General features: G+C 50.5%; 4 protein-coding genes and 10 non-coding genes across 14 annotated transcripts; 1 reads left to right on the top strand and 13 right to left on the bottom strand.

Moving 5' to 3' along the window:
* Positions 1 to 2,873: 2,873 nt before the first annotated feature.
* On the bottom strand, positions 2,874 to 2,945 carry TRNAD-GUC (transfer RNA aspartic acid (anticodon GUC)). Its single transcript has one exon. It is a non-coding gene; the product is annotated as a tRNA-Asp (tRNA).
* A 90-nt stretch (positions 2,946 to 3,035) lies between these two features.
* On the bottom strand, positions 3,036 to 3,107 carry TRNAD-GUC (transfer RNA aspartic acid (anticodon GUC)). The gene has a single exon. It is a non-coding gene; the product is annotated as a tRNA-Asp (tRNA).
* Positions 3,108 to 3,197: 90 nt separating this feature from the next.
* Positions 3,198 to 3,269, bottom strand: TRNAD-GUC (transfer RNA aspartic acid (anticodon GUC)). The gene has a single exon. It is a non-coding gene; the product is annotated as a tRNA-Asp (tRNA).
* A 90-nt stretch (positions 3,270 to 3,359) lies between these two features.
* On the bottom strand, positions 3,360 to 3,431 carry TRNAD-GUC (transfer RNA aspartic acid (anticodon GUC)). Its single transcript has one exon. It is a non-coding gene; the product is annotated as a tRNA-Asp (tRNA).
* A 90-nt stretch (positions 3,432 to 3,521) lies between these two features.
* Positions 3,522 to 3,593, bottom strand: TRNAD-GUC (transfer RNA aspartic acid (anticodon GUC)). The gene has a single exon. It is a non-coding gene; the product is annotated as a tRNA-Asp (tRNA).
* A 3,763-nt stretch (positions 3,594 to 7,356) lies between these two features.
* Positions 7,357 to 8,607, bottom strand: LOC149346925 (uncharacterized). The gene has a single exon (XM_089585472.1). It carries the CDS (start codon positions 8,605 to 8,607, stop codon positions 7,357 to 7,359), a length of 1,251 nt encoding a protein of 416 aa, XP_089441598.1.
* Positions 8,608 to 12,225: 3,618 nt separating this feature from the next.
* Positions 12,226 to 13,410, bottom strand: LOC149346924 (uncharacterized). The gene has a single exon (XM_089585471.1). The coding sequence runs from the start codon at positions 13,408 to 13,410 to the stop codon at positions 12,226 to 12,228; it is 1,185 nt and encodes a 394-aa protein (XP_089441597.1).
* Positions 13,411 to 13,555: 145 nt separating this feature from the next.
* Positions 13,556 to 13,627, bottom strand: TRNAD-GUC (transfer RNA aspartic acid (anticodon GUC)). The gene has a single exon. It is a non-coding gene; the product is annotated as a tRNA-Asp (tRNA).
* A 253-nt stretch (positions 13,628 to 13,880) lies between these two features.
* TRNAD-GUC (transfer RNA aspartic acid (anticodon GUC)) lies at positions 13,881 to 13,952 on the bottom strand. The gene has a single exon. It is a non-coding gene; the product is annotated as a tRNA-Asp (tRNA).
* Positions 13,953 to 14,042: 90 nt separating this feature from the next.
* TRNAD-GUC (transfer RNA aspartic acid (anticodon GUC)) lies at positions 14,043 to 14,114 on the bottom strand. The gene has a single exon. It is a non-coding gene; the product is annotated as a tRNA-Asp (tRNA).
* A 90-nt stretch (positions 14,115 to 14,204) lies between these two features.
* On the bottom strand, positions 14,205 to 14,276 carry TRNAD-GUC (transfer RNA aspartic acid (anticodon GUC)). Its single transcript has one exon. It is a non-coding gene; the product is annotated as a tRNA-Asp (tRNA).
* Positions 14,277 to 14,366: 90 nt separating this feature from the next.
* Positions 14,367 to 14,438, bottom strand: TRNAD-GUC (transfer RNA aspartic acid (anticodon GUC)). The gene has a single exon. It is a non-coding gene; the product is annotated as a tRNA-Asp (tRNA).
* A 963-nt stretch (positions 14,439 to 15,401) lies between these two features.
* Positions 15,402 to 19,538, bottom strand: LOC149346918 (uncharacterized). Its single transcript, XM_089541445.1, has 2 exons — positions 18,392 to 19,538; positions 15,402 to 15,415 (listed from the first exon to the last, which is right to left on the bottom strand). The coding sequence occupies exons 1-2, from the start codon at positions 19,503 to 19,505 to the stop codon at positions 15,402 to 15,404; spliced, it is 1,128 nt and encodes a 375-aa protein (XP_089397571.1). The 5' UTR covers positions 19,506 to 19,538.
* A 2,638-nt stretch (positions 19,539 to 22,176) lies between these two features.
* On the top strand, positions 22,177 to 26,074 carry LOC149346917 (uncharacterized). Its single transcript, XM_089585470.1, has one exon. It carries the CDS (start codon positions 24,904 to 24,906, stop codon positions 26,065 to 26,067), a length of 1,164 nt encoding a protein of 387 aa, XP_089441596.1. The 5' UTR covers positions 22,177 to 24,903; the 3' UTR covers positions 26,068 to 26,074.
* The last annotated feature ends 805 nt before the right edge of the window (positions 26,075 to 26,879 follow it).

Genomic DNA, 26,879 nt, shown 5'->3' with positions numbered 1-26,879 from the left:
CGCCCTTTCAATCACCTCAGATTCGGAAGTTACGTCATTGCGATAACAAATTTCCTTTATCTCTTTCGAAACTGCATACTGTTTTTCGTCGCTGAGCGCCCTTTTTGTGGGCGTCTCCCCAAGCCAAAATCTTTCGCTGCGCGCCCTTGTCACAGCACCTCGATATTTCGTTTCATCTATTAGTTCAAGCTTAGTATTGGTCTCTCTTATTTCTTGTCTGTACAACCCCGGCTTGACGCCTTCCATGCTGAGCATGAAATCAAGCTCGGTACGAAGTTCCTTTTCTTGCTGTTTTTCTTTACGCTTTAAAACACATGCTCTTTCTATAGCGGCCACTTTCACGTCGCATTTAAATTGTTCCCATGTTTGTATAAAGTCTGTCTCTTTTTCTAACAAGCTTTTGATTGAGTCTTTTAATTTCTTGCTAAACTCCTCATCCTCCAACAATGAGTCATTAAATTTCCATAATTCCCAGCTAAACTTGACAGTCCTTTTCCTCTCCCCAAGTGTGATCACGACTAAAGAATGATCACTGAAGCTGACGTGCACAGTCTGGTACTGGGAACACAAGGGCACAACCTCAGAAGGAACATAAATTCTGTCCAGCCTTGCGTGACTAACGCCTTGGAAATGCGTGTACTGTGCTTTTTCTGAATCTTGCATTATAATGCCAATGTCTTCCAATTCTGCTTCATTAATCATCTCAGACAGGAGCTCGGCACTCGTGTCCTGCAGGGTTTTGTTGCTTGTTCTATCTTCAGGTCTACACACGCAGTTGAAATCTCCAAGCAATAGTACACGCTTTTCTGTCAGCAGGAAAGGTTGAACACGGCGAAAAAAGGCATCTCGTTCGGGAATTCTATTAGGTGCATATACACACACAGCTCTCCACTCTACACCAGAAAAGTAAAAATCGCATGCTACAATCCGGCCACTTTCACAGGAAAATACAGTTTCCACAGCGACTTTGCCGTTTCGAGTTAAAATCAGACACCCTCCCGACTTTCCTTCTGCATGGCACACGCAAACACTGAACTGTGCACGGTAAATTTCTGCCATCGCATCTGTCAACTCTTCGCTTTCAATTTTTGTCTCTTGAACAGCCAACAGATCGATTTCGTTTTCGAACAAGAGACGTTTAAGCTGATTTTGCCTCCTTCGCGCAGAAAGACCTCTCACGTTCAGTGTGGCAATACGCAAGCAAGATGTTATTTGAGACGCCATCTAAATGGTTGGGATTCGCCGCTCTGGAAGTGACATCGGTTTGCAGCTCACCTCATCAAAAATCCTTCCAGCTTGCAAAGTGCGGCGGTGTCAGCACTGAACCCGATCGAAGACCGGGTTACCAACACGAAGACCCTGCAAGGCACCTCCGCTAAGGCGGAGGGACACCCGACGAAGTCCTACGATCAGGAGGGATGTTCGGCTTGGGCTTGAAGGCCGCACGTCGAACAGGAGGCGCTTTGGGAAGAGGTTCCTCATGGTCCGTCCCGTCGTAGCTCGTCGCCTTGTTATCAGCTTCGTCGTGCGTCCTCTTCGCTGGCAAAGTTGACGCCGCGGGCATCTCCGTGTCAACGTCCTTCTCGTCGGTCGATTCCAAAACCGTCTCAGCTGCACCTACCGCAGCATCATCTGCTTTTCCCGCGTCCGCCTCAGTTCTGGTGTCAGGCACAGGCGGTTCTTCTGAGTTGGCAGCCTCATGTTCCGTGGGAAGCGTTGCTTTTTCTGAGGCTATGCTTTTCGGTACTGCGTCTTCCCGACTCTCACGGGTCGCCTCTACTGCGTCGACTTCGTCCATAATATGCTCCTCAGTAGTATCCCTACGACCAGGACCAGCTACGGTAGCATATGTTCGCACGCACTGGGCGTCGTCGTGGCCGAAGCGACGACAGAGCCCGCAACGTGGCACACGGCACTCCCGACGTATGTGTCCGGTGCCGCGGCACCGGAGGCAGAGCGGAGCTCTGCCAGGAACGTGGACGAGTGCGACGTCCTCTCCAACACGCAGCTGGTGCGGTAAGTCCTCGATGGTAACGCCCACCTTCAGCTTCAATGTCACTGAGCGCGTAGTAGACGACTTGTCGACGCAGCCTTTGACTCTCCACTTGTCCCGAGTTATGTCGGTCACTTTTCCAAAAGCCGCCAGAGCTGCCTTCACGTCGTCATCTTTCACGCCGTGTAGCAGCCAGAACAGCTTCAGCCTGACGCCCTGGTTGCATGGGTCAATGACCACACAGCGGTGGTCCTTGACGTTGAACGCCTCCGCCTGTAGCATTTTGTTTTTTCCTTCTTCATTGCAGAATGTCACGGCCCAAACATGATTCATCTGATATGCCCCGAGGGCAACCACTTCCGGCAGGAGTGACAGACGCTCAAGAGCGTCACGAAAGTTTTCAACACGGTATGGCCTGGCTTGGACGTCGCCATGCAAAAAAACAGTATGCAAAACGCTCGAACCTGTTGGCAAATGCGGCAAAATCAGCTGGTAGTCCTCGTTCGGTTTGATCGTACTCCTGATACCGCGGCCCGGCTGGGCCGCTAAATCCGCTCCTTGGGAGCCCATGATACACACGTCCGTCACGCTCGGTGGCCGGAAGTCGAATCGCTATACTAACGAGGAGAGATGGGAGAGGGGAGCCACCGGTGTTGGCCATGGCAGAGTATTCTACTGCCAGTGAATGTGCCGGCATGGAGTGAAAAAGAAATAAAAGCTCTCCGTCGGGGAATCGAACCCCGGTCTCCCGCGTGACAGGCGGGGATACTGGCCACTATACTAACGAGGAGAGGTGGCAGAGGGGAGCCACCGATGTTGGCCATGGCAGAGAAGTCTACTGCCCGTGAATGTGACGGCATGGAGAGGAAAAAAAGATGAGCTCCCCGTCGGGGAATCGAACCCCGGTCTCCCGCGTGACAGGCGGGGATACTGGCCACTATACTAACGAGGAGAGGTGGCAGAGGGGAGCCACCGGTGTTGGCCATGGCAGAGAAGTCTACTGCCCGTGAATGTGACGGCATGGAGAGGAAAAAAAGATGAGCTCCCCGTCGGGGAATCGAACCCCGGTCTCCCGCGTGACAGGCGGGGATACTGGCCACTATACTAACGAGGAGAGGTGGCAGAGGGGAGCCACCGATGTTGGCCATGGCAGAGAAGTCTACTGCCCGTGAATGTGACGGCATGGAGAGGAAAAAAAGATGAGCTCCCCGTCGGGGAATCGAACCCCGGTCTCCCGCGTGACAGGCGGGGATACTGGCCACTATACTAACGAGGAGAGGTGGCAGAGGGGAGCCACCGATGTTGGCCATGGCAGAGAAGTCTACTGCCCGTGAATGTGACGGCATGGAGAGGAAAAAAAGATGAGCTCCCCGTCGGGGAATCGAACCCCGGTCTCCCGCGTGACAGGCGGGGATACTGGCCACTATACTAACGAGGAGAGGTGGCAGAGGGGAGCCACCGGTGTTGGCCATGGCAGAGAAGTCTACTGCCCGTGAATGTGACGGCATGGAGAGGAAAAAAAGATGAGCTCCCCGTCGGGGAATCGAACCCCGGTCTCCCGCGTGACAGGCGGGGATACTGGCCACTATACTAACGAGGATTTTTTTTTTTCTTTATTGCCGATTTTGACGTACAAATCAAGAGGTTACAAGAAATAAAACATGGCGGCCACACTTCGGCCGACACGACTTTAAAATTTTTTGAGCGACATTAATCCATCTAGTACAGTTATCCATTGTGGTGGATCAGGCAGTGCGTTGTACACATTTCTTTTTTTTTTTTTTTTTTTTTTTCTTTATTGCCTGGCTTTCACACAGAAAATTGCACAAAACAAACTATCAACAAAAGACAAAAAACGCTATGTACACACCATACATGGTCAGCCAGCATGAGTCTGGCTTCGTCAATTTAAAATTCACTCAAAGTACAGAGTGGCTCTAGCCTTGAGAGCCACTCCGGAGGCTCCGCGGCGGCTTTCTGAATGGCGAGAAACATGTCCATGCTTTCGCGGAAATAAATTCTAGCAGGTCTTGCGTCTCTGTCACAATGGTAGCCAGCCATTCTGGAGCGCCATATACAGTGGAGGCCTGTAAGCATTATTAAGTCAAAAGGCACCCCATCCTCATTTTCAACACATAAGTACCGGATGCCATACGGGTCTAGTGGAAATTCTTTCTTTAAGGTTCGCTGCAAAACATCCCAAAAATAAACCCCTTCCCAACAGTGCAAAAATACATGGTCTATTGTTTCCGGCTTTCTGCAAATTAAACAGTTGGATCCCCAAGGTAAAAATAATTCCTTTCCTTCTAAAAATTTTTTAACCGGTAAGGTTCCGGTGTGGAGCTTAAAAAAGAAGGTTTTTGTTCCTGATGGCACCTGCATGTTTTTAACTCTCTTTAAAACATCTTTGCCTTGGCCTCCACTGTACAAGGCCCTGTACAAGGGCACCGGGAAAACTACATCGCACAAAGCACGGTACAGTTTCTTTCGATTCACAGTCGACAGAAAGTCACTTGAAAACCGCGCGGAAAGAAACCTTACACTGGCTACGATTTCCCGGTAAAAACCGGTGACTCTACTGTAAACATCAGCAGTTCCGACGATGTACTCTGGAAGCAGATGCCGCAGCCTAACTTGGCATACGGTACGCAAAAACGGGTCTCTTGTGTCCCGAAGAAACAAAAAACGATTGACCAGCTGTCTCAAAAACAAATGGCCCAGTCCCAGCCCGCCGTCTTGAACCCGTCGGAACAGGTTGGTCCGGCTGCAGCGCTCCCATTCAGACGACCAGATAAAGATGGCGAAAATTCGGTGTAGCTTTTGAATACTTAACCGTGAACAGTGCAGCACCTGCATGACGTACCAGAGCCTGCTGATAAAGAACAAGTTGCAAACAGTGGCTCTGGCGAAAATGGACAAGGTCGTTCCTTTCCACTTATCCGCTCTCTCCCGTATCTCTTTAATCTGTGCTGTCCAATGCTGTTCACTGTCACGGTAAGCAGCGAGTGGAACGCCCAAGTATTTATCTGGCGTCGTCGTCCAAGGCACGCTGGCAAACCGCTCAGGCGTAGATGCCCACCTTCCATGCCAAAGCCCGAGGCACTTCGACCAGTTAACCCCGCTGCCTGTAGCTTGGCTGAAATCGCGTACACATTGAACAGCCTCGCTTATGCCTCCCTCGTCAACGGCAAACACAGCAATGTCATCAGCGTACGCCAAGAGCTTCACTTCGGCTGCTTGTAATCTGAATCCGGTAATAATCCTGTTTTTCATTATCTTTAAACAAAGGGTCTCCACATAAATACAAAATAAAAGGGGGCTGAGGGGACAGCCCTGGCGCACCGAACGCTGCACGCTAATGGGGGCCCCCAGACTCTTGTTAACGATCAATCTCGTCGTGCAGTTCCGGTATGCCAGGGCCACACCCTCGCGAATAACAGAACCAACGTTAACATGGCCTAACACTGCAAACAAAAGTTCATGGGCAACGCAGTCAAAAGCCTTTTCTAAATCTATCTGGAGTATAGCTACCTGATCATTAGTGACGTCACAGCATTCTAATACACTGCGCGCAACGTGGATATTAGTAAAAATGGACCGCCCTTTAATCCCGCAGGTCTGATGCGGACCAACTAATAAATGGATCACGGTCTGCAACCTTCGTGCCAAAACCTTCATGTAAATTTTGTACTCGACATTAGTGAGTGCTATGGGTCGATATGCTGCTACCAGTCGTAATCTGTCTGTGTCGTCCGTTTTCGGAATCAGCACAGTATGGGAAGAGCCATAGGACGGAGGCAGTGATTTTAGTTTAAAGGCTTCATTAAAGATGACTGTCAAGACCGGGGAAATTACATGCTTAAATTCTTTGTAGAATGCCGCGCTGAACCCGTCCGGTCCAGGCGACTTACCTGGGTTTAAACTGTCTATTGCTTGCTCGACTTCCAATTGAGTTATCGCCTGCTCTAATCTGTCTTTAGTTTCGTCGTCCAGGCGCGGCATCTCGGCCAGAAACGCCTCCTTAAAAGTGACAACGTCTACCGGATGCAATGCGAAGAGCGCCTGGTAATGCTCGAAAAAAGCTGCTTTGATATGATCGATGTCCGTTTTAGAAACACCTCTCCATTCTATTTCGTTTATGTGGTTTCTTTCGGCACGGGCTTTTTCTAAACCAAGCGCTCGTTTCGTTGGCGCTTCCCCTGCGGCCATGTCTTCTGCCCTTGCCCTCACCAGCGCTCCCCGATAACGTTCTTCTTCAATAAGCTGTAACTTTTGTTTGGTTTTTCTTATGTCTTCTATCCATTTACCAGGCGCTCGGCATTCTTGTTTTATCATCTTCTGAAGCAGTGCCTTTAGCTCCATTACCTCTTTTTTTTCTTCATGACGTATACAGGTGGCTCTATCTATTGCTTTTAATTTTAAAGTTTCTTTAGTGAGCTCCCACTGCTGCCAAATCCTCATGTTACTACTTGGTTCTATTTTTGCTATTTCTTCCCTTACAGCTCGGTTATAAAATTCGTCCTGGAGTATCTTCTCATTTAACTTCCACATTTCCCATGAAAAACCATTCCCCTTCTTAATGAATCCTATGCAGCATTCAACCAAACAGTGGTCAGAAAATGAAACCGGCAGAACTACATAACTATTGCATTTAGGGACCGTTTCCGCGGATGCATAAATTCGGTCTAGCCGTGCGTGACTTGTGCCCTCGAATCGTGTGTACCTTACAGCACGCGTTCCTTCAAGACACTCTGCTACATCCTCGAGGTTGCAGTTCACAATCATTCGTAACAACACTTCGGTGCTTTTATCCCTGAAACCTCGGACGCTTGTCTTGTCGCGCGCACTAAGAACACAGTTGTAATCGCCCATAACAATGAGCTGCCTGTCCGTGCGAAGCCGTTCTTCTACGCTTTCAAAAAACGCGGCTCGGCCATCAACCACATTAGGTGCATACAGACAAACAATGCGCCAGTCGATGTTACAGAGCGAAAAATCGATGGACACGTATCGACCCGACAGGCACGAATGATGACCGTGTACTTCTATCCCCGGCAACTTCTTAACAAAAAGAATACAGCCAGCCGATGTGCCTACAGCATGGCTAACGACGGCAAAATACCTAGACGTGAAACGTCGCACCATGCTCCCGGTCTCCTCCTCCCCGTCGACTTTGGTCTCCTGCACTGCCAGTATATCGATCTCTTGCTCCGTTACAAGTCGGTACAGCTGGCTTTGTTTTCTTTTACCTGCCAGGCCTCTAACGTTTAGGGTGGCGACTTTAAACGGAGTTGCAGAAGCCATTTTAACTTAGGAAGAAGAGACCGAAAGCATGGTGCTTACCTCTCGCGTCCAGCATGTCGCTAGACGATGCCGTCGCCGCCGGTGTCACCCGGCGCGAGCACGTGCTCCTGGTCAGGCGGCGCCTTGTCGCCGCCACGCTTGTCAGTCGGGACCTTTGGTCGCGGCCGCAGGCTGGGCCGTCGCGCTTGGGGCGTCTTTGCCGGCGGTTCCTCCACGCTGGGCTCTGGTACCTTCTCCCCGTCAGCCTTGGTCTCGGCGTGCGAACGCTTCGCAGGTGTAGTCCCGCCGACGTTCATGCGGGAGTCGGCCTTGCCGTCGTGGCTCTCGCTGGCCGCCTTCCGTTCCACTTCCACGTGCACGGGCGGGCTCGCTCCATCTTTGGGCGTCTCCACAGGCGTCGAAGACGAGGCAGCAGCTGGCGACCCACTCTCCTGTGCGACAGCCGTGTCGGTGTTGCTACTCGCAACAGCTGGCTGGACCGCCACCACCTCCGTTTTGCCCGTGTCGTCGGCACCGCTCGCTGCTTCCTCTGCTTCGACGACGTCCATCAGTTCTGCGGAGTCGCTCGCTGCTACATGCCCGGTAGCCGACGCGTAGGTACGAACGCAGTCAGCCTCCGAGTGACCATAGCGTCGGCATTTCGAACACCTGGGCACCTTGCAATCGCGGCGAACGTGCCCCGTGCCGCCGCAACGAAGGCACTGCATCGGCCGCCCCGGAACTACCACGAGAGCCAACTCGCCAGCGACTCGTACCTGGTGAGGCAGGTCGTCCACCTTCACGCCTGGCTTCAGTTTCAGGAGCACGGTCCTCGTGGTGGAGCCCTTCTCCTTCATGCCCGCGACGCGCCAACGCTCCCGGGTTACCTCGGTCACATTGCCGAACGCCGCGAATGCAGTCCGGATGTCCTCGTCGGCGACGCCGTGTAGCATCCAGTGGAGGCGCAGCTTGACCTGGTGGTCTTCTGGGTCAAAAACGATGCAGCGGCGTCCCTTCACTTCCAGCTCCTTCATGGCGGCCAGTTTCTTTGCGGCGTCAGCGCTGCTGAAGGTCACCGCCCACACATGGTTTATCTGGTACGCCCCCAACGCCACGACGTCGGGGAGCGCACCAACGTTGGCGAGGGCGTCTCTGAAGTCTTCGACCCTGTAGGGCCTCACACGCACGTCCCCGTGCAAAAAAACCGTGTTTAAAACAACACGTCCGGTGGGCAGGGTAGGCAGAACGATCTCGTAATCCTTATCTGCGTCGCTGGCAAGCCTGTTTCCGCGGCCGGCACCGGCCGCTATCGCCGCTCCGTGGGAGCCCATGATTCTGCGTCCGTCACGCTCGGTGGCTGGAAGTAGAATGTTGTACACATTTCTTAAGCGCACAACGCTCTCAATGAAATGTTCGCGAACCGGGCGAACAACCAAGTCCGCGTGTTCAAACTGCATTCGTGTTTTCCACACCGCGTGGAGGCCCAGGACCATAATGAGGTCATAAGGTATTTCCTCTGAGGGATTCACAGGCAAGAAACGTATGCCGTACGGATCCAGGGGTAACTGTTTTTTTAAAGTTCTTTGGAGTACATCCCAATGAAAGATCGGGTCCCAGCAGTCTAGAAATACGTGTTCTATTGTTTCGGGTTTCTTGCATAAAAAGCAGTCAGTGTTCCAGGGAATGAAGAGTCCTTTATCGTGAAGCCAGGTCTTAACTGGGAGGGTGTTTGTATGTAACTTGAAAAAGAACGATTTGGCGGAGGGTAGTATAGGCATTTTCTTCACTCTTTTTAGGACGTCCTGTCCTGGGCCACCGCGATGTGGAGAACGGTACAAAGGTACAGGGAGCAGGACATCTACAAGGTCTCTGTAGAGTTTTTTCTTTGTAACGGTTGACAGGTACTGCTGGGAAAAACGTACATTCAACAGCCTATACGATAAAACAACTTCATGCAGGTATCCAGTCACCCTTCCGCACATATTTTGCACAGACGAGACTACGAATCCAGGCAGAAGTCTATACAGTCTTACTTGTATAACTGTGCGCAGGAAGATATCATTCTGATCCCGTAAAAAAACAAAGCGTGCCACAATTTGTCGCAGAAACAAGTGAGCCAGGCCAAGACCTCCTTTCTTTACAGGCAAAAACAAATTCGTTCGACTGGACCGCTCCCAAGTCGAGGCCCAAATAAAAATAGCAAAAACCCGGTGCATTTTTTGAATGCTCATCCTCGCCGCACACAACACATTCATGACGTACCAGATTTTTGATATCAAAAAAAGGTTGCAGACAGTGGCTCTAGAAAACATCGACAGTTGCTTGCCTTGCCACCCGTTCGCCTTTTCTTTAGCCATCAAGGCTTGATCCCTCCAGTACGGTTCAGGGTCGCGATAATTTCCGAGAGGCACACCAAGGTACTGCGTTGGCACCATTGACCAGGTGAGCCGACAAAAGGCTTCTGGTGTGTCCACCCAATCGCCATGCCAGAAGCCATGACTTTTATCCCAGTTTATCTGGGCTCCAGTCGCATCACAAAACTTTTCGACGACATTAGTTGCCTCTCTAATGCTATCTTTGCTGGCGCAGAACACCGCGATGTCATCCGCGTACGCCAGAATTTTGACTTCGGCAGCCTGTAGTCTGTAACCTGTTATGCGCGCATTATGTTCCATCGCCAGACAGAGTGGCTCAAGATAAGCGGCGAACAGCAGTGGTGAAAGGGGGCATCCCTGCCTCACCGACGAGAGCACGCACAAGCTATCAGTGAGCTCACCGTTAACAATAATACGCGTTGTACATTTTTTGTACGCCATCGTGACGCCTTCCGTAATCACACTGCCCACATTTGTGTGTTCAAGTATGCAGAGCAATGCCTCGTGCGAGACACGGTCGAAGGCTTTTGCCAGGTCAAGCTGCATCATCGCGACGTGATCGCCCAGCGCATCGCAACACTCGAGCACGCTTCGAGCCACGTGCACATTCGTCGCGATAGTGCGGCCTTTAATGCCACAAGTCTGGTGTGGTCCAACCAACTTCTTAATAACGCCTTGCAGTCGCTTTGCTAGAACTTTGGTGAATATTTTATAGTCGACGTTAGCAAGAGTTATTGGGCGATATGAGCCTGGCAACAAACGTTTCTGAGCATCATCACTCTTCGGGATTAGCACGATATGCGAGGTTGTGAAGGACAAGGGTAGTCTTTTCCGGTCATACGCTTCGCTAACAACGTGATAAAGAACTTGGGCAACCTCAGACCGGAAGGTTTTATAGAAAATGGCCCCTAAGCCATCCGGCCCAGGTGCTTTCCCGACTGCCAGCTCATTTATTGCGCATTCTATCTCACTTGGTGTGATTGGTTGTTCTAGCTGTGTCCTTACTTCTTCGTCAAGCTTTGGCATCAACGGAAGGAATTCTTTTTGGAAAAAATCTTTAAGGTCCCGTGGATGGCTTAGAATTTCTTTAAAGTGCTCGGCAATCGCATGCTTAATTTCATTTCTGTTAGACGTGACGTTTTCACCTATAGCTAGTTGGCGGATTTCTTTTTGACATGCGTATCTTTTTTCATCTGAGAGAGCCCGCTTGGTTGGCATTTCTCCCGCCCACAGCTTCTCGGACCTTGATCTCACTACTGCCGCCTTGTACTTCTCCGAATCTATCCGTTCAAGTTCAGTTTTCACTTCCTTTATTCCTCTAACACACAGACCAGGTTCGACATTCTCCATACTAACAAAAAACTGCAGTTGCTGGCGAAGCTTTGTCTCTGCTTCTTTCTGATTGCGTCGAATGACACTACTTCTTTCAATAGCCATTGTTTTTACTTTCTGCTTAAAATCTTCCCAACGAATGGCGTAACTTTCTGGCTCGCTTGCAGTCAAATTTTTCAGTTCTTTCGTTACAGCGTCGACAAAAGCTTCGTCATCCAACAGCTGCGCATTCATTTTCCACAAGTCCCAGCTAAAGATTCGTTTCCTCTGCGTCTTTCCAAAGGCGGCCGTTACCAAGCAGTGATCGCTGTATGCGATGGGTTTCACTTCGTACTCGCTACACATCGGTATCAATTCGGCAGAGACATATAATCTGTCTAACCTTGCATGGCTGTCTTGCTGGAAGTGTGTAAACTGCGGACGACTACCGCTGGCGAAAACGCTACCAATGTCTTCAAGGTCATATTCGTGCACAAGTGTATTAAGAAATTCTGCACTCTTGTCACGAACACGCGAATGTTTTGCGCGGTCATCAACATTGCAAACACAGTTAAAATCGCCTAGCAGTATTATCACTTTCTGACAGTTTAGGTACGCCTCAAGCCTTTCAAAGAATGCCCGCCGTTCCATGTCAATATTCGGCGCGTATACACAGATGACGCGACACTCCAATTCGCCAAAGACGATATCAGCGATTAAGAGGCGTCCACTGTCACATGAAAATACTGACTGCACGCAGATTCCAAAGTTGTTGCGTATGAATATGGCGCAACCACCTGATCCACCAATCGCGTGAGAAATACACACATCGAAATGAGCACGAAAATTGGACACCATTCGGTCGGTGAGCTCCTGGCTCTCAATTTTTGTCTCTTGGATTCCCACTATATGTAAGTCATTGTCTAAGAGAAGGCGACTAAGCTGACATTGTCGTCGTCTTGCTCCAAGGCCCCGTACGTTTAACGTCGCTACCCGTAGCGCTCTTTCGATATTAACCGCCATGGTTACACGGTAGAATGGTGCCCATTACAATAGCCCAAGGGCCTGTGGTCATGATACTGTGGCGATAAGCGCGTCGAAGGCCAGGAAAAAAAGAATGAAACTCTAACCAACAAAAAAGGACAGTCCAAGTAAACTTGGCACCTCTTTCCAAGCCCGAACACGAAAAACGAACCGCTCATGATGAGGGCCATGGCGTTTACGGAAACCCCTCCCAACCCACCTTAGCTGGACAAACTAAATTTACGGGGGCGGTTTACCCGCCTGCCGCGAATCGACCGGAATGTTCGGTCGCGGCTTCAAGGTAGACCTCCGCATACCTGGGGCTTTGGTGGGTGGCTCGTCTCCGCCCCCGCCGTCCTCCTTCGTCCCAACGCTAAGGGTCTTGTCGTGTGGTCGTTTCCCCGCCAGCAGGCTGGCTGAAGCGCTAAGGATGTCCATAACCTCGGGTTCTGAGGTGCTGGGAGCCGCTTCATAATCAACTGAGGTTTTCAGCTCGGCGCTCACAGCTGTCGAAGAATCCTGCGAAGGCGGTTGATGCTGCTCTGCAGTAACCGCTTCGGTTCCGGGTTGCTCCTGCTGCGGCAGTGGAATCACCGTATTTTCGGCTACCTCCGTTCTTGCACTTGCCACCGATGCTGCATCCTCCATGTCCGCCTCGTCCATGAGCAGGTTTGAGGCGTCGTCGGTGGTTGTCAGTCCTGTTACGCTGGCATACGTCCGCTCGCACTGGCTGCTCTCATGACCGAAGCGTCGGCACGCACTGCACTTGGGGATGCGGCAGTCGCGACGAATGTGGCCCGTGCCACGGCACCGAAGGCAGAGCGGAGCCCTGCCTGGCACGACCACGAGGGCCAACTCTCCGGCGACGCTCACCTGGTGCGGCAGGTCGTCCAACTTTACGCCCGGCTTCAACTTCAAGGTGACCAGTCTGGTAGTTGAGCCCTTATCTGCTAGGCCATGCACCCGCCACCGCTCTCGGCCGACGTCTGTGACCTTCCCGTACGGCTCGAAGGCAAACCGTACGTCGTCGTCGGGCACGCTGTGCAGCAACCAATGCACTTTCATGCGAACGTCCTGGTTGGCAGGATCAATTACGATACAGCGGCACTTTTTCACCAGCAGCTCACCCATGCCGACAATCTTTTTCACCGCATCTTCGTCCTTGAAAGTCACCGCCCACACATGGCTCATGCGGTAGGCTCCGAGGGCAATCACTTCCGGCAGGAGCGATAACTCGGCGAGCGCATCGCGAAAATCTTCTGCCCGATACGGGCGGGCCCTAACATCACAGTGTAGAAAAACTGTGTTCAAAACAAAACGCCCTGTTGGCAAACTAGGCAAAACAACTTCGTACTCATTGTCTGAAGCAATATTCCTGTTACCGCGGCCCTGCTGGGCCGCTGAAGCCGCTCCTACGGAGCCCATGACACACACGTCCGTCACGCTCGGTGGCCGGAAATGGAATCTATACTAACGAGGAGAGGTGGCAGAGGGGAGCCACCGGTGTTGGCCATGGCAGAGAAGTCTACTGCCCGTGAATGTGACGGCATGGAGAGGAAAAAAAGATGAGCTCCCCGTCGGGGAATCGAACCCCGGTCTCCCGCGTGACAGGCGGGGATACTGGCCACTATACTAACGAGGAGAGGTGGCAGAGGGGAGCCACCGGTGTTGGCCATGGCAGAGTATTCTACTGCCAGTGAATGTGCCGGCATGGAGTGAAAAAGAAATAAAAGCTCTCCGTCGGGGAATCGAACCCCGGTCTCCCGCGTGACAGGCGGGGATACTGGCCACTATACTAACGAGGAGAGGTGGCAGAGGGGAGCCACCGATGTTGGCCATGGCAGAGAAGTCTACTGCCCGTGAATGTGACGGCATGGAGAGGAAAAAAAGATGAGCTCCCCGTCGGGGAATCGAACCCCGGTCTCCCGCGTGACAGGCGGGGATACTGGCCACTATACTAACGAGGAGAGGTGGCAGAGGGGAGCCACCGGTGTTGGCCATGGCAGAGAAGTCTACTGCCCGTGAATGTGACGGCATGGAGAGGAAAAAAAGATGAGCTCCCCGTCGGGGAATCGAACCCCGGTCTCCCGCGTGACAGGCGGGGATACTGGCCACTATACTAACGAGGAGAGGTGGCAGAGGGGAGCCACCGGTGTTGGCCATGGCAGAGAAGTCTACTGCCCGTGAATGTGACGGCATGGAGAGGAAAAAAAGATGAGCTCCCCGTCGGGGAATCGAACCCCGGTCTCCCGCGTGACAGGCGGGGATACTGGCCACTATACTAACGAGGAGAGGTGGCAGAGGGGAGCCACCGGTGTTGGCCATGGCAGAGAAGTCTACTGCCCGTGAATGTGACGGCATGGAGAGGAAAAAAAGATGAGCTCCTCGTCGGGGAATCGAACCCCGGTCTCCCGCGTGACAGGCGGGGATACTGGCCACTATACTAACGAGGAGAGGTGGCAGAGGGGAGCCACCGGTGTTGGCCATGGCAGAGAAGTCTACTGCCCGTGAATGTGAGGCATGGAGAGGAAAAAAAGAAAAGCTCCCCGTCGGGGAATCGAACCCCGGTCTCCCGCGTGACAGGCGGGGATACTGGCCACTATACTAACTTTTTTTTTTTTTTTTTTATTGCCAGGATTATAGTCAACATGAAAGGGTACAAGGCGTAAAACATATCAGCCACACTTGGGCTAACATGACACTAAAATTTTTTCAGAGACACCAATGCATCCAGACAAGCAATCCATTCTGGTGGATCAGGGAGCGCTCGATAAACTTCTCTGAGACATACGATACTTTCGATAAAGTGGTCTCTGACAGAACGCACGACAGGTTCGGCATGTTCAAACTGCATTCTCGTTTTCCACAGCGCGTGGAGGCCCAGGACCATGATAAGATCGTACGGTATATCGTCCGAAGCGTCTACCGGCAGGAATCGTATTCCATATGGGTCAAGAGGCAACTGTTTCTTTAATGTGCGCTGGAGAACGTCCCAATGGAAAATCGGGTCCCAGCAATCTAGGAATACGTGCTCTATGGTTTCAGGCTTTTTGCATAAAAAGCAGTTTGTTGACCACGGTATGAAGATGCCTTTTTCCTGAAGCCAGGTCTTAACTGGAAGTGTGTTGGTATGTAGCTTAAAGAAAAAGGATTTAACTGAAGGTAATATTGGCATTTTCTTTACTCTTTTGAGTACGTTTTGTCCAGGGCGTCCACGGTGTGGTAAACGGTATAACGGTACAGGTAGCATGGTGTGAACAAGGTCCTTATACAGTTTCTTCCTACTAACAGTGCACAAGTAGTCTTGTGAAAACCGCACGTTTAACAACCTGAACGCGAGCACTACTTCGCGCAGATAACCAGTCACAGCGCCACATGTGTTCTCACATGACGTCACAATGAATCCTGGCAGAAGTCTACGTAGCCTCACCTGCATCACGGTGCGGAGAAAGGGGTCATTTTGATCCCTTAAGAAAAGAAATCGTGACACGACTTGCCGCAAAAACAAGTGAACCAGACCTAGCCCACCGCACTTGACTGAGATAAACAAATTAGTTCGGCTAGATCTCTCCCAGGTCGAGGACCAAATGAAAATAGCGAGGACCCGATGGATTTTTTGTATGCTCGTTCGCGATGCACACAACACGTTCATCACATACCATATTTTTGAAATTAGGAAGACATTGGAGACAGTCGCACGGGAAAACATTGACAGCTGTCTTCCCTGCCATGCATCAGCCTTTTCTTTTGCCTTCGTTGTTTGATCGGTCCAGTATTGTTCAGGATCACGATAACACTCCAGGGGCGCACCGAGGTATGGTTTAGGAACTGTTGACCAATGAAGGCGACAAAATTGCTCCGGCGTGGCGTCCCAGTCTCCATGCCAAAATCCATAACTTTTGTCCCAATTTATCTGGGCTCCGGTGTATTCGCAAAATTGTTCAACAACAGCTGTGGCTTCTTTAATGCTTTCTTTGTTTGCGCATAATACGGCGATATCATCCGCGTAGGCCAAGATTTTTATTTCTGCCTCACGTACTCTATATCCTGTTATGCGTTCATTGTTTGCAATTGCCAAACATAGCGGCTCTAGGTAAGCCGCGAACAGCAAGGGCGAAAGAGGGCATCCCTGCCTCACCGACGAGCGAACGCTCAGGCTGTCTGTCAGTTCGCCGTTTACGATGATTCGCGTTGAGCAGTCAGTGTACGCCATTCTGACGCCTTCAGTGATAACGCAGCCTACGTTAGAATGCTCTAAAATGCAGAGCAGAGCCTCGTGCGAGACACGGTCGAAGGCTTTGGCCAGATCAAGCTGCATCATCGCAACGCGCTCGTCAAAGGCGTCACAACACTCGAGGACCGTTCGCGCGACATGCACGTTTGTTGCAATGCTTCGGCCTTTGATGCCGCAAGTCTGATGCGGCCCTACCAACTTTGTTATAACGCGTTGAAGTCGTGTCGCTAAAACCTTCATAAATATTTTGTAGTCCACATTGACAAGGGTTATCGGGCGATAAGACCCTGGCAAGAGACGTTTTGCTTCATCGTCAGTCTTTGGTATCAGCACGACGTGCGACGTTGTGAATGATAAAGGAACTCGCTTTTTGTCGTATGCCTCAGTGATGACATTGTGCAAAATCTGAGCAACCGAACAGTTGAAGGCTTTATAAAAGGCAGCTCCTAGGCCGTCAGGCCCGGGTGCTTTACCAAGGGACAGGTCATCTATTGCGCGTTCTATTTCACTGACGGTTATCGGTTCTTCCAGTTGCGTCTGTACTTCTTCGTCCAGCTGTGGCATAAAGGGAAGAAATTCTTTCTGGAAGCTGTCTTTCGTATCACGTGGGTGTCCTATCAAGTTCCGAAAATGCTCGGCCATCACTGTCTTGATAACCTTTTGGTCAGTCGTGATCTCGTTTCCGTTGGCAAGCTGCCGGATTTCTTTCCGACATGCGTATCTTTTTTCGTCGGATAGTGCGCGCTTTGTTGGCGTTTCTCCCGCCCACAGCTTCTCGGATCTTGCTCGTACAATTGCCGCTTTGTATCTTTCTGTGTCTATAGTTTCGAGCTGTGTTTTCACCCGCCTTATTTGTTCAGTACATTTACCGGGCTGAATGTTTTCCATGCTTATCAAGAATTCTAGTTCCTGGCGAAGTTTTGTTTCGTTTTGTTTCTGGTTGAACTTAATAATGCTGCTTCTTTCGATGGCTATTATTTTAACTCTCTGTTTAAACTCTTCCCATTCAACTCCGAACTGGTTTGGCTCCAGTGTGAGCAGCTTCTCTAATTCTTCCGTTACTGCGCTAACAAATGCATCATCTTCCAAAAGCTTCACGTTAAACTTCCAGAGGTTCCAGTTGAAGCGACTTTTGTTTTGCCTTCTTCCAAACGTTGCAGTTACCAAGCAGTGGTCACTGAACTGGACTGGTTGCACTTCATATGCTGCACATGAAGAAACCAGTTCGGGTGATGCGTATAGTCTGTCTAATCTCGCGTGGCTGTCACGCTGAAAATGGGTATACTGAGGACGTGTACCATTCGTAAATACGCTACCAATGTCTTCTAAATCATAATCATGCACCAGGGCACTTAATACTTCTGCGCTCTTGTCCCGAACTCGTGTGCGTTTAGCGCGATCATCCATTGTACATACGCAATTAAAGTCGCCCAACAATATCAACACTTTGTGACAGTTAAGGTAGGCTTCAACACGTTCAAAGAAAGATCGACGCTCGGTCTCAACGTTGGGTGCATAGACACAAATGACACGGAAAGATAAATCATAAACAGCAAAATCAACAACTAAAAGGCGACCACTTTGGCATGACAACACTGACTGTACACAGATCCCCAATTTATTACGGATGAAAAGGGCGCAACCACCTGATCCACCATTCGCATGACAAACGCATACATCGAAATGAGTACGGAAATTGGACACCATTCGGTCGGTCAGTTCTTGGCTTTCGATTTTCGTCTCCTGTACGGCAACTAAGTGTAATTCTTTATCAAGAAGAAGGCGGCTTAACTGACACTGTCGCCTTCTTGCACCTAGCCCCCGGACATTTAACGTTGCTACGCGTAGCATTTCCCCGAGATTAAGAGCCATGGTAACACAATGGAATGGTGCCCATCCCCGGAAAGAATTCTCGCTCTCCAGGTCTGTGTGCCCATATACACACCGCAAGTCTGCCAACAAAATATACACTGAGGCATGCAGGAAGAAGCTTGGTGCCAACAGCACCTTGCCTCGACCCGAAAAGAAAACGGCACATCGACACAGCCATAGAGCTTAGAAATCCCCCCGTTCCCATTATGACGAAGGCAACACAAAGCTACGGAGGCGGTTTACCCGCCTGCCGAGAGTCGACCGGAATGTTCGGTCGCGGCTTGAACGACGCCCGCCTACCTGGCGTTTTCTGCGGCGGCTCGTCCCCGCCGCTTTCGTCCCGCTGCTGCAGCATGCTGATGGTGTCTTCATGCGTCCGCTTCCCGGCTGCGGGACTCGTTGATTCACGGGACGTGTCCATGTTCTCTGCCGCGGTGTGGTCGTCGCTCACGTGCGGTTCAGGCTGCTTTTTTTCCACGCCTTTCGGCGTAGCCACGACGTCCTGGGCAGGTGGTTGTTGCTGTTCCGCGGCGCTTGCCACAACGACAGGTTTCTGCGTAGTTTGCAGTTGAGCCTGAGTTGCCGTTGGCAAATGCGCTGCTTGTCTGCCTCCCGCCGACGATAACTCCTCGACGTCCGCTTCATCCATTAGCAAGTCGGACGTATCCTCTTTGCTCCCCAGTCCGGTGACGCTGGCATATGTCCGCTCGCACTGGCTGTCTTCGTGTCCGAAGCGCCGGCAGGCACCACACCGTGGGATGCGGCACTCGCGGCGAATATGACCCGTGCCGCGACAGCGAAGGCAGAGCGGAGCCCTGCCCGGCACAACCACGAGGGCCAGCTCACCTGCAACACTTAGCTGATGGGGCACATCGTCAATTTGCACTCCAGCATTCAGCTTCAGTGTCACGAGCCTGGTGGTAGAGCCCTTGTCGGTCACTCCTTGGACCCGCCAACGCTCGCGGGCAACTTCAGTGACTTTGCCGAACGGGGCGAAGGCGAGGCGTACGTCCTCATCCGGTACACTGTGGAGAAGCCAGTGCACCTTCATGCGGACGTCCCTGTTGGCCGGGTCGATGACGAGGCAGCGCTGCTTCTTCACTTGCAATTCACCAATGCTGGCTAGCTTCTTTGCCGTTTCAGCGTCCTTGAACGTGACAGCCCAAACATGGCTCATGCGGTACGCCCCCAAGGCGATAACCTCGGTGAGCACCGACTGTTGAGCGAGGGCGTCACGGAAATCTTCTACCCGGTACGGGCGAGCACTTACGTCCGCGTGCAAAAAAACTGTATTTACAACAAACGGACCTGTAGGCAAACTGGGCAGAACAACCTGGTACTCACTATCAGTTGACATAAACCTGTTTCCGCGGCCAGACATGGCCGCTGTAGCCGCTCCAACGGAGCCCGTCATCACACGTCCGTTCGCTTCGGCGCCCGGAAGTGGAATCGCCACTATACTAACGAGGAGAGGTGGAGTAAAGAAAAAGAAGCCGCTGGCGTGTGTGCGTGTGCACTCGCAGAGGGTAGAGAACATCCCAGTGATAACAAGGGTGACGTCATCAAGTGGCCGTGTGACGCACCCAGCTAACCGAGCACAGCCACTTCATACAATCCTACATATGTAGTTCGTCTATATATATATACAGGGTGTTTCATCTAAGACTTTCTGCAATTTTTAAAAATAAGCTATTTGAATTAGATGCGCGCTTTTTCTGGCATAGCATTGTCAGTGGTGTAGTACATCATAATGCAGCTAAGACGTGCTAACTAGCATACTGGTTAACCAATATTTAATAGTTAACTTTTAAACTATTACCGTTGGGCTCCTTAATTATTGAGAGGCATGTCGCCCACCGTAAGTAATGTCGATATCCGTTTTTAGAATTTCGAGAACGCTATTATCCTCGGCGCTGTGGCCCAACAAATTTTGGCTATTTCGACGAGTTAGGTTCACTGGAGAGGTTGCTTTGCCTGCAAGCTTCTCAAACCGCATGTATTTTGGCGCGATGTAGGCGAAATTTGTTGGGCCACAGCGCCAAGGGTAACTGCGTTTTCGAAATTCTAAACACTAATATGGGTATTACTTATGGTGGACTACATGCCTCTCAATAATTAAGGAGCCCAACGGTAATAGTTTAAAAGTTAACTATTAAATATTGGTTAACCAGCCTGCTAGTTAGCACGTCTTAGCTGCATTATTATGTACTACACCACTGACAATGCTATGCCAGGAAAAGCGCGCATCTAATTCAAAAAATTCAGGGGGCACTTTGACTGTCTAAAGTGCGTAGAGGCGAAAGCGTTTTCCGCACCACTTTCAGTGCTTCCGTGGCACTGGTGGCGTCACATGTAATTGAGTACTAATTACTAAGTGATGACAAATCACTAATTAATGGTTAATTACTGATTAATGCCTGAATACTATTTAACTGCTAATTAAGCTTAAGCTTAAGCTTCGCCTTAGGAGTGGAACGCGACAGCGTGTTGTAGCGCTGCCAGGGAGTCCACGGAACGCCACCACCTGTTCGGCGCGATGCCTTGCCGTTTCAACGCAGCGGTTTTTGAGGAAAGGAAATGGCGCAGTAAATCTCTGTCATCTCGGTGGACACCTGAACCGCACCGTAGAGGAACGGAGGAAGTGGGAGTGAAAGAAGAAAGACGAAGATGGCCCGTAATGAAGAAAATGAAAATTGTATTTGAGGAAAGAAAATTACGCAGTAACTGTCTCACATATCTCGGTGGACACCCATCAAAATTCAGGGGGGGGGGGGGGGGGTGCACTTTTTTGTCCTAAAGTGTGGTCACTGATGTGTGGTTAAGATGTTAAGCTTCGCCTCTAAGAGTGGAACGCGAGAGCGTCTTGCAACGCTGCCAGGGAGTCCATAGAACGCCATCGCCCATTCGCCCGTTCTACGCCTCGCTCGTCGGTAAATTGGTTTTTGAGGAAAGGAAATGTATTTCTCTCTCATATCTCGATGGACACCTAAACCTCGCCGGACGGGAAGGGAGGAGGATGACAGTGAGCGAAGACACCGTATTCACTAGACGTGCCTTTGTTCATTCCAAACCATCGAGCTGGCATGGCGGAGGGATTCTGCTTCCGGCCACGCCAGTGAACGGACGCAGGATGCAGGGCTCCGATGGAGCGGCTTCAGCGGCCGTGTCAGGCCGCGGTGACAGGGCTAGTCAACAGGAAAATACTTACCAGGTTGTTTTGCCAGCACTGCCTACAGGTCGGTTCGTTTTGAATACGGTTTTTTTGCACGCCGATATCAGGGCCCGCCCGTACCGGGTGGAAGATTTCCGCGACGCTTTAGCAGAGCAGTCGCTGCTCCCCGATGTTATCGCTATGGGGGCGTATCGGATGAGCCACGTCTGGGCCGTCACTTTCAAAGATGCTGAAGCGGTGACCAAGATTGTTAATGTCGGTGAGCTGGTAGTGAAAAAAGGCCGCTGCTTGGTGATTGACCCGGCCAACCAAGATGTGCGACTGAAACTTCACTGGCTGCTACACAACGTGCCAGACGAGGATGTTCGGGCTGCCTTTGCGCCGTACGGAAAAGTGACGGAAGTTGCCCGCGAGCGCTGGCGCGTGAGTGGTATGTCAGAAAAAGGCTCGACTACTAGACTCGTCACGTTGAAGTTGAGAGCTGGCGTGAAGCTGGACGACCTGCCGCACCAGCTGAATGTTAGCGGTGAGCTGGCGCTCGTTGCTGTACCGGGCAGACCACCGTTGTGCCTACGCTGTCGGAGTACGGGGCACATCCGTAAGGAATGCCGAGTCCCGCGTTGCGGAACCTGCCGACGGTTCGGCCATGAAGACGGACAGTGTGCCCGCACTTACGCGAGCATTACCGGCCCCGGCACAGGAGTAGACAAGTCTGAGTTGCTGATGGACGAGGCTGATGCGGAAGATGCAGCCCGTGCAGACGGGCAACCAGCAGCGAGGGAAGGGCCGTCGCTTACGGTTTTGACGAAGCAGAAGGCGACGTCAAGTGAGGTACCGGCGAGTGTAGTACAAGTTCAGAGTGCCTTTCAACAGAGTGGCGATGGCGCGCCGAAGGGCGCGCCAGAAGCCGCGGCCGAAGCTCTGGACAGCGCTGAACCTGCCAACACCGAAGGCACGGACTTCACTGAGGAGGCTGGCACCCTAACGGCTGGAAAACGCTCCCGCGAGGAAAGCGCCGGTGAAAAGACGCATCTTGATGGTGGCAGCGACGAACCGCCGTCGAAGGCCCCGGGAATCCGGCGTCCGATGTTCAAGCCGCGGCCGAACGTCATGGCCGAGACAAGGCAGGCGGGGAAACCGCCTCCGTAGTTCTGCAATGTGCATTTGTGCTGTTTTTTTTCTTGCTTTTCTTTTTTTTTCCTTGTTGTCTTTTTTTTTTGGTGGGGAGTGGTACCCATCAGACTGTGTGCACGGATCTGGATCTGCTGGCGAAGGAATTACCCATGGGTTCCCGACGCCTGCACGCGGATATCTGGAAAGGCGACACCGTACATGCACAGTGAGTTTAAGAAGACTGCTCGGCTGACTATGAGGGGTACTGTGGGACTCAAGTCTCCTTTTCATAGGGCATGGCGATGAAACTAGACACAGCTTTACATGTAGCAACTTTGAATGTGAGAGGCCTTGGTGCACGACGGCGTCAGTGCCAGCTTAACCGCCTGCTTGCTGAAAACGCGCTTGACATAGTTGCAGTCCAAGAGACTAAGATCGAAAGTGAGGAATCCACTGATCGCATGGTGTCCACCTTTCGTGCAGCCTTTAACGTTTGTGTTTGCCATTCCGTTGGCACCTCGGCTGGGTGCGTATTATTTGTCCGAAATAATTTAGGCATCACTGTCGAGTCGGTTTTTTCTTGCCCTAGTGGACGACTTATTGTTGTTGATTTTTCTTTTTCCAATTTATGTTGGCGCATTATATGTGTGTATGCTCCAAATGTTGAATCTGAGCGTTTTGATCTCTTTACCCGTTTGGAGCCCTGCCTTGTTTGCGACCGAGTGTTGTTGCTGTTGGGAGATTTTAATTGTGTGTGTGCCGCTAATGATCGAGTGAAGGGTACGCCTGTGCGTGACAAGAGTGCTCAATTGCTTCAATCTCTGGCTTATGATAATAGCTTAGAGGATATTGGCAGTATATTTACCGAAGGGAATCGACCTCAGTTCACTCATTTTCAGCGTAATAGTCATGCCAGGTTGGATAGAATTTATGCATCCATTGATCTCGTGTCTCTTTGCACGAGTTGCAAAGTTATACCTGTAGCTTTTAGTGATCATTGCCTAGTGATCGCAAGTTTCGGCATAAAGCAAAGAAAAACACAATTTAACTGGAATCTCTGGAAATTTAATGTAAAGCTTCTAGAGGACGAGGAATTCGTAACTGATATTGCGGATGAAATGCAGAAGCTGCTTGAGGAGCGACCCAGCGTTGTTGCGGTTCAGTGGGAAGATTTCAAGGAGTGGATAAAAAGAAGGGCCATTGAAAAAAGTTGCTTGAAGCGATACGAAGAAAAACAGGAAGAAAAAGCAGCTCGCGAGCAACTGCAATTTTTAATAGGCATGGAAAGCTCCGAGCCTGGGAAGTTTTCTAAGGACCTAAGGGAGGTGAAAAGCCTGCTCGAACGCTTAGACACTGAAAGGTATAAAGCTGCCGTTATACGCGCAAGGACACAGAAACTGTGGGCTGGTGAAACGCCGACGAAGCGAGCTTTGTGTGACGAAAAGCGTTATGCTTGCCAAAACGAAATCAGGCAGATAAGGAACGGAGATGAAGTCACGAATGACGCTTTTACAATCAAGCAGCTATTTGAAGAGCAGTACATTGAGCTTCTTGGACATACGCGTGACATGAATGAGGCCTTCCTGGTTGACTTTTTGCCTCTCCTGCCGAGACTTCAGGACGAAGTGAAGGAGCGTCTTGAGCAGCCCATAACTGCAAAAGAAACAGAGACTGCAATCGAAGACCTGCAAGCGGGAAAAGCTCCAGGACCTGATGGAATAGGGGCCGAATTTTACAAAGCATTTAAGCCCACAGTCGCTCAGTTACTGCTACGAGTTCTAGATGAAGCTTGCGAAAGAAAACAAGTGCCACTCTCATTCACCACGTCGTACATAGTGCTGATTCCGAAATCAGATGTCCCAGAAAAGAAGTTGTTGGTGGGAAATTATCGCCCGATAAGCCTCACCAACGTGGACTATAAATTGTACATGAAGGTTTTAGCAAAGAGATTGCAGAGCATAATTACGAAATTGGTTGGGCCGCACCAGACTTGCGGAATCAAAGGTAGGAGTATCGCCACAAATGTGCACGTCGCACGGACCGTGCTGGAATGTTGCGATGTGCTCGGGGACCGCATCGCTATGATGCAGCTAGATCTGGCGAAAGCCTTCGATCGCGTTTCCCATGATGTCATTTTCAGCATTTTGGAGCACGCTAATGTAGGCCGTATTATTGCAGAAGGTGTTAAGATGGCATATGCAAACTGCACCACGCGCATGGTGACCTCACAGACAGGATAGCAGTTCATTCGTCAGTAAGGCAGGGATGCCCGCTATCGCCTCTGCTGTTTGCCGCCTACTTGGAGCCACTGTGCTTAGCTATCATCAAAAGTGAGAGCATCACGGGCTTTCGATTGCAGTCGACTCACGTCAAAATCCTTGCTTATGCGGACGATATTGCGGTATTCTGTTCAGACAGAGGCAGCATTACTGAGGTGATCAGCACGGTGGATAAATTCTGCAAACAAACGGGGTGTCTCATAAACTGGGACAAAAGCTCTGGCTTTTGGCATGGCGACTGGGAAGCGATGCCTGAACACTTTTCCAGGATGCGATGGTCGTCTTTGCCGACGCAATATCTCGGCGTCCCCTTAGTGCATTATCGCGATGCAAGTGAACACTGGAATGAAGATACGTCAAGGGCGAGGGAGAAAGCAGATGCCTGGAAAGGGAGGCAGTTATCAATGTTTGCGCGAGCCTCCGTCTGCAATCTTTTCCTTGTATCCAAAATATGGTATTTGATGAATGTGCTGTGCGCATCTCGGGCCAGTATTCAAAAGATGCATCGAGTGTTTGCTGTTTTTATTTGGTCGTCAAACTGGGAGAGAACCAGCCGTACCAATTTGTTTCTTTCAGTGAAAAAAGGAGGCCTCGGCCTTGTGCATTTATTTCTGCGTCAAGTTGTTTCGCGTTTTTTCTTTCTCCGAAATCAAAGGGATAATTTTCTTATGACTGTTATCCAAGTGCGGTTGCAGAGACTTCTTCCTGAATTTGTCGTCTCATCTTGTGCGAATATGTGTGGCACTGTCAATGGGTACATGCGAGAAGTTGTACTCTCTTTTAGGCTGCTCCATGTGCGATTTTCCCTTGATTACTTATCTAAAGTATCAAAGCAAAAGCTGTATAAGGATCTGGTGGACACCATGTTACCGACCCCAATCTACCGGTTACCTTATCGTGGAGGCCCAGGGCACGATGTATTAAAGAGAGTTAAAAATATGCCTGTGAACCCATCTACGAAATCTTTTTTCTTTAAATTGCACTCGAATACACTTCCTGTTAAAACGTGGCTGCACGAAAAGGGGATTTTTGTCCCATGGACCACAAACTGTCTCTTATGCAAAAAACCTGAGACAGTAGAACATGTATTTCTGGACTGTTGGGACCCCATTTTCTATTGGGATGTGCTACAACGAACAGTCAAAAAAGATTTTCCCCTGGACCCCTACGGCATCAGATTCCTGCCAATTCAGAATGAAGCAGGAGTACCGTATGATTTAATCATGCTTCTGGGCCTCCATAGCCTTTGGAGGACACGGATGCAAGTGCGACACGCGGATGTTAACGTTCGCTCGGTGCGCGAAAACTTTATTGAAAGTGTTGCGAGCTTGAGAGAAATGTACCGAGCACAAGCTGACCCACCTGAATGGATTACTGTTTTTGATGAACTGGTCGCATTGAGAAGATTTTAAGCCCTGATACGTCAGCCGAATTAGGCTGATGTTTTTATCATTTGTACATTTTTGTTTTCATGTCACAGACGGCAATAAAGAAAAAAAAAAAGCTGGCATGGCGGAGTGGATAGCATGCTCGTCTTGCACTCCGAAGACCGGGGTTCGATTCCCGAGCTCGACCAATTTCTTACTAGGTTTTATTTATTTATATGGCCTGACTAGAGAAGTTAATTAGGCTAATTGGGTAATTAAGCAATTAACTAAGCTCAGTCCCACTTACTTGGAGCATCACTATATGGTCCCTTTAATTGGTTGCATGGTTACTAGCCAAAGTACAATTGGCCCCGTTTGAAATTGGCGCACTGTGACGTCACGACCGTTTCGACCAACTGAAAAGCGTGACATTCTCTGTCGACAACTGCTGCTTACAACGATGAGACATTAAAGGCTTTCGCCTTAATAGCGTATTTTTAAAAATTGCAGAAAGTCTTAGATGAAACACCCTGTATATATGTATATATACGCGCCGCTGGCCTATCTCCATGGGGCGTCAGTTTTCTCAACATTCGTGCCAAAACTGTGACGAAGCCGTTTGTCGTACAGCGTTCCGGTTGGTGTCATATGATTTCTCCTTGTATTCAGCTTCAGCTTACATGTGTTGTGTCAAGTTGAAGGCTAGCTTGCGATAGAGAATCCGACTGACGACATGTGCACTTTCAATTGCATGCCTTCTTAGAATTTCGTACCAAAATTGTAAACAACCGTTCGCCGTCCAGTGTTCCTTGGGGTGTCATACGCGAGTGCGTTTGTGTGTGGTTGGTGTTACACAT

The sequence above is a fragment of the Amblyomma mixtum genome, chromosome 4 (assembly GCF_055824585.1).
Source record: "Amblyomma mixtum isolate Tamu chromosome 4, ASM5582458v1, whole genome shotgun sequence".
Classification (NCBI taxonomy): Eukaryota; Metazoa; Arthropoda; class Arachnida; order Ixodida; family Ixodidae; genus Amblyomma; species Amblyomma mixtum.
This window is presented reverse-complemented; position numbering and strand designations above follow the sequence as displayed.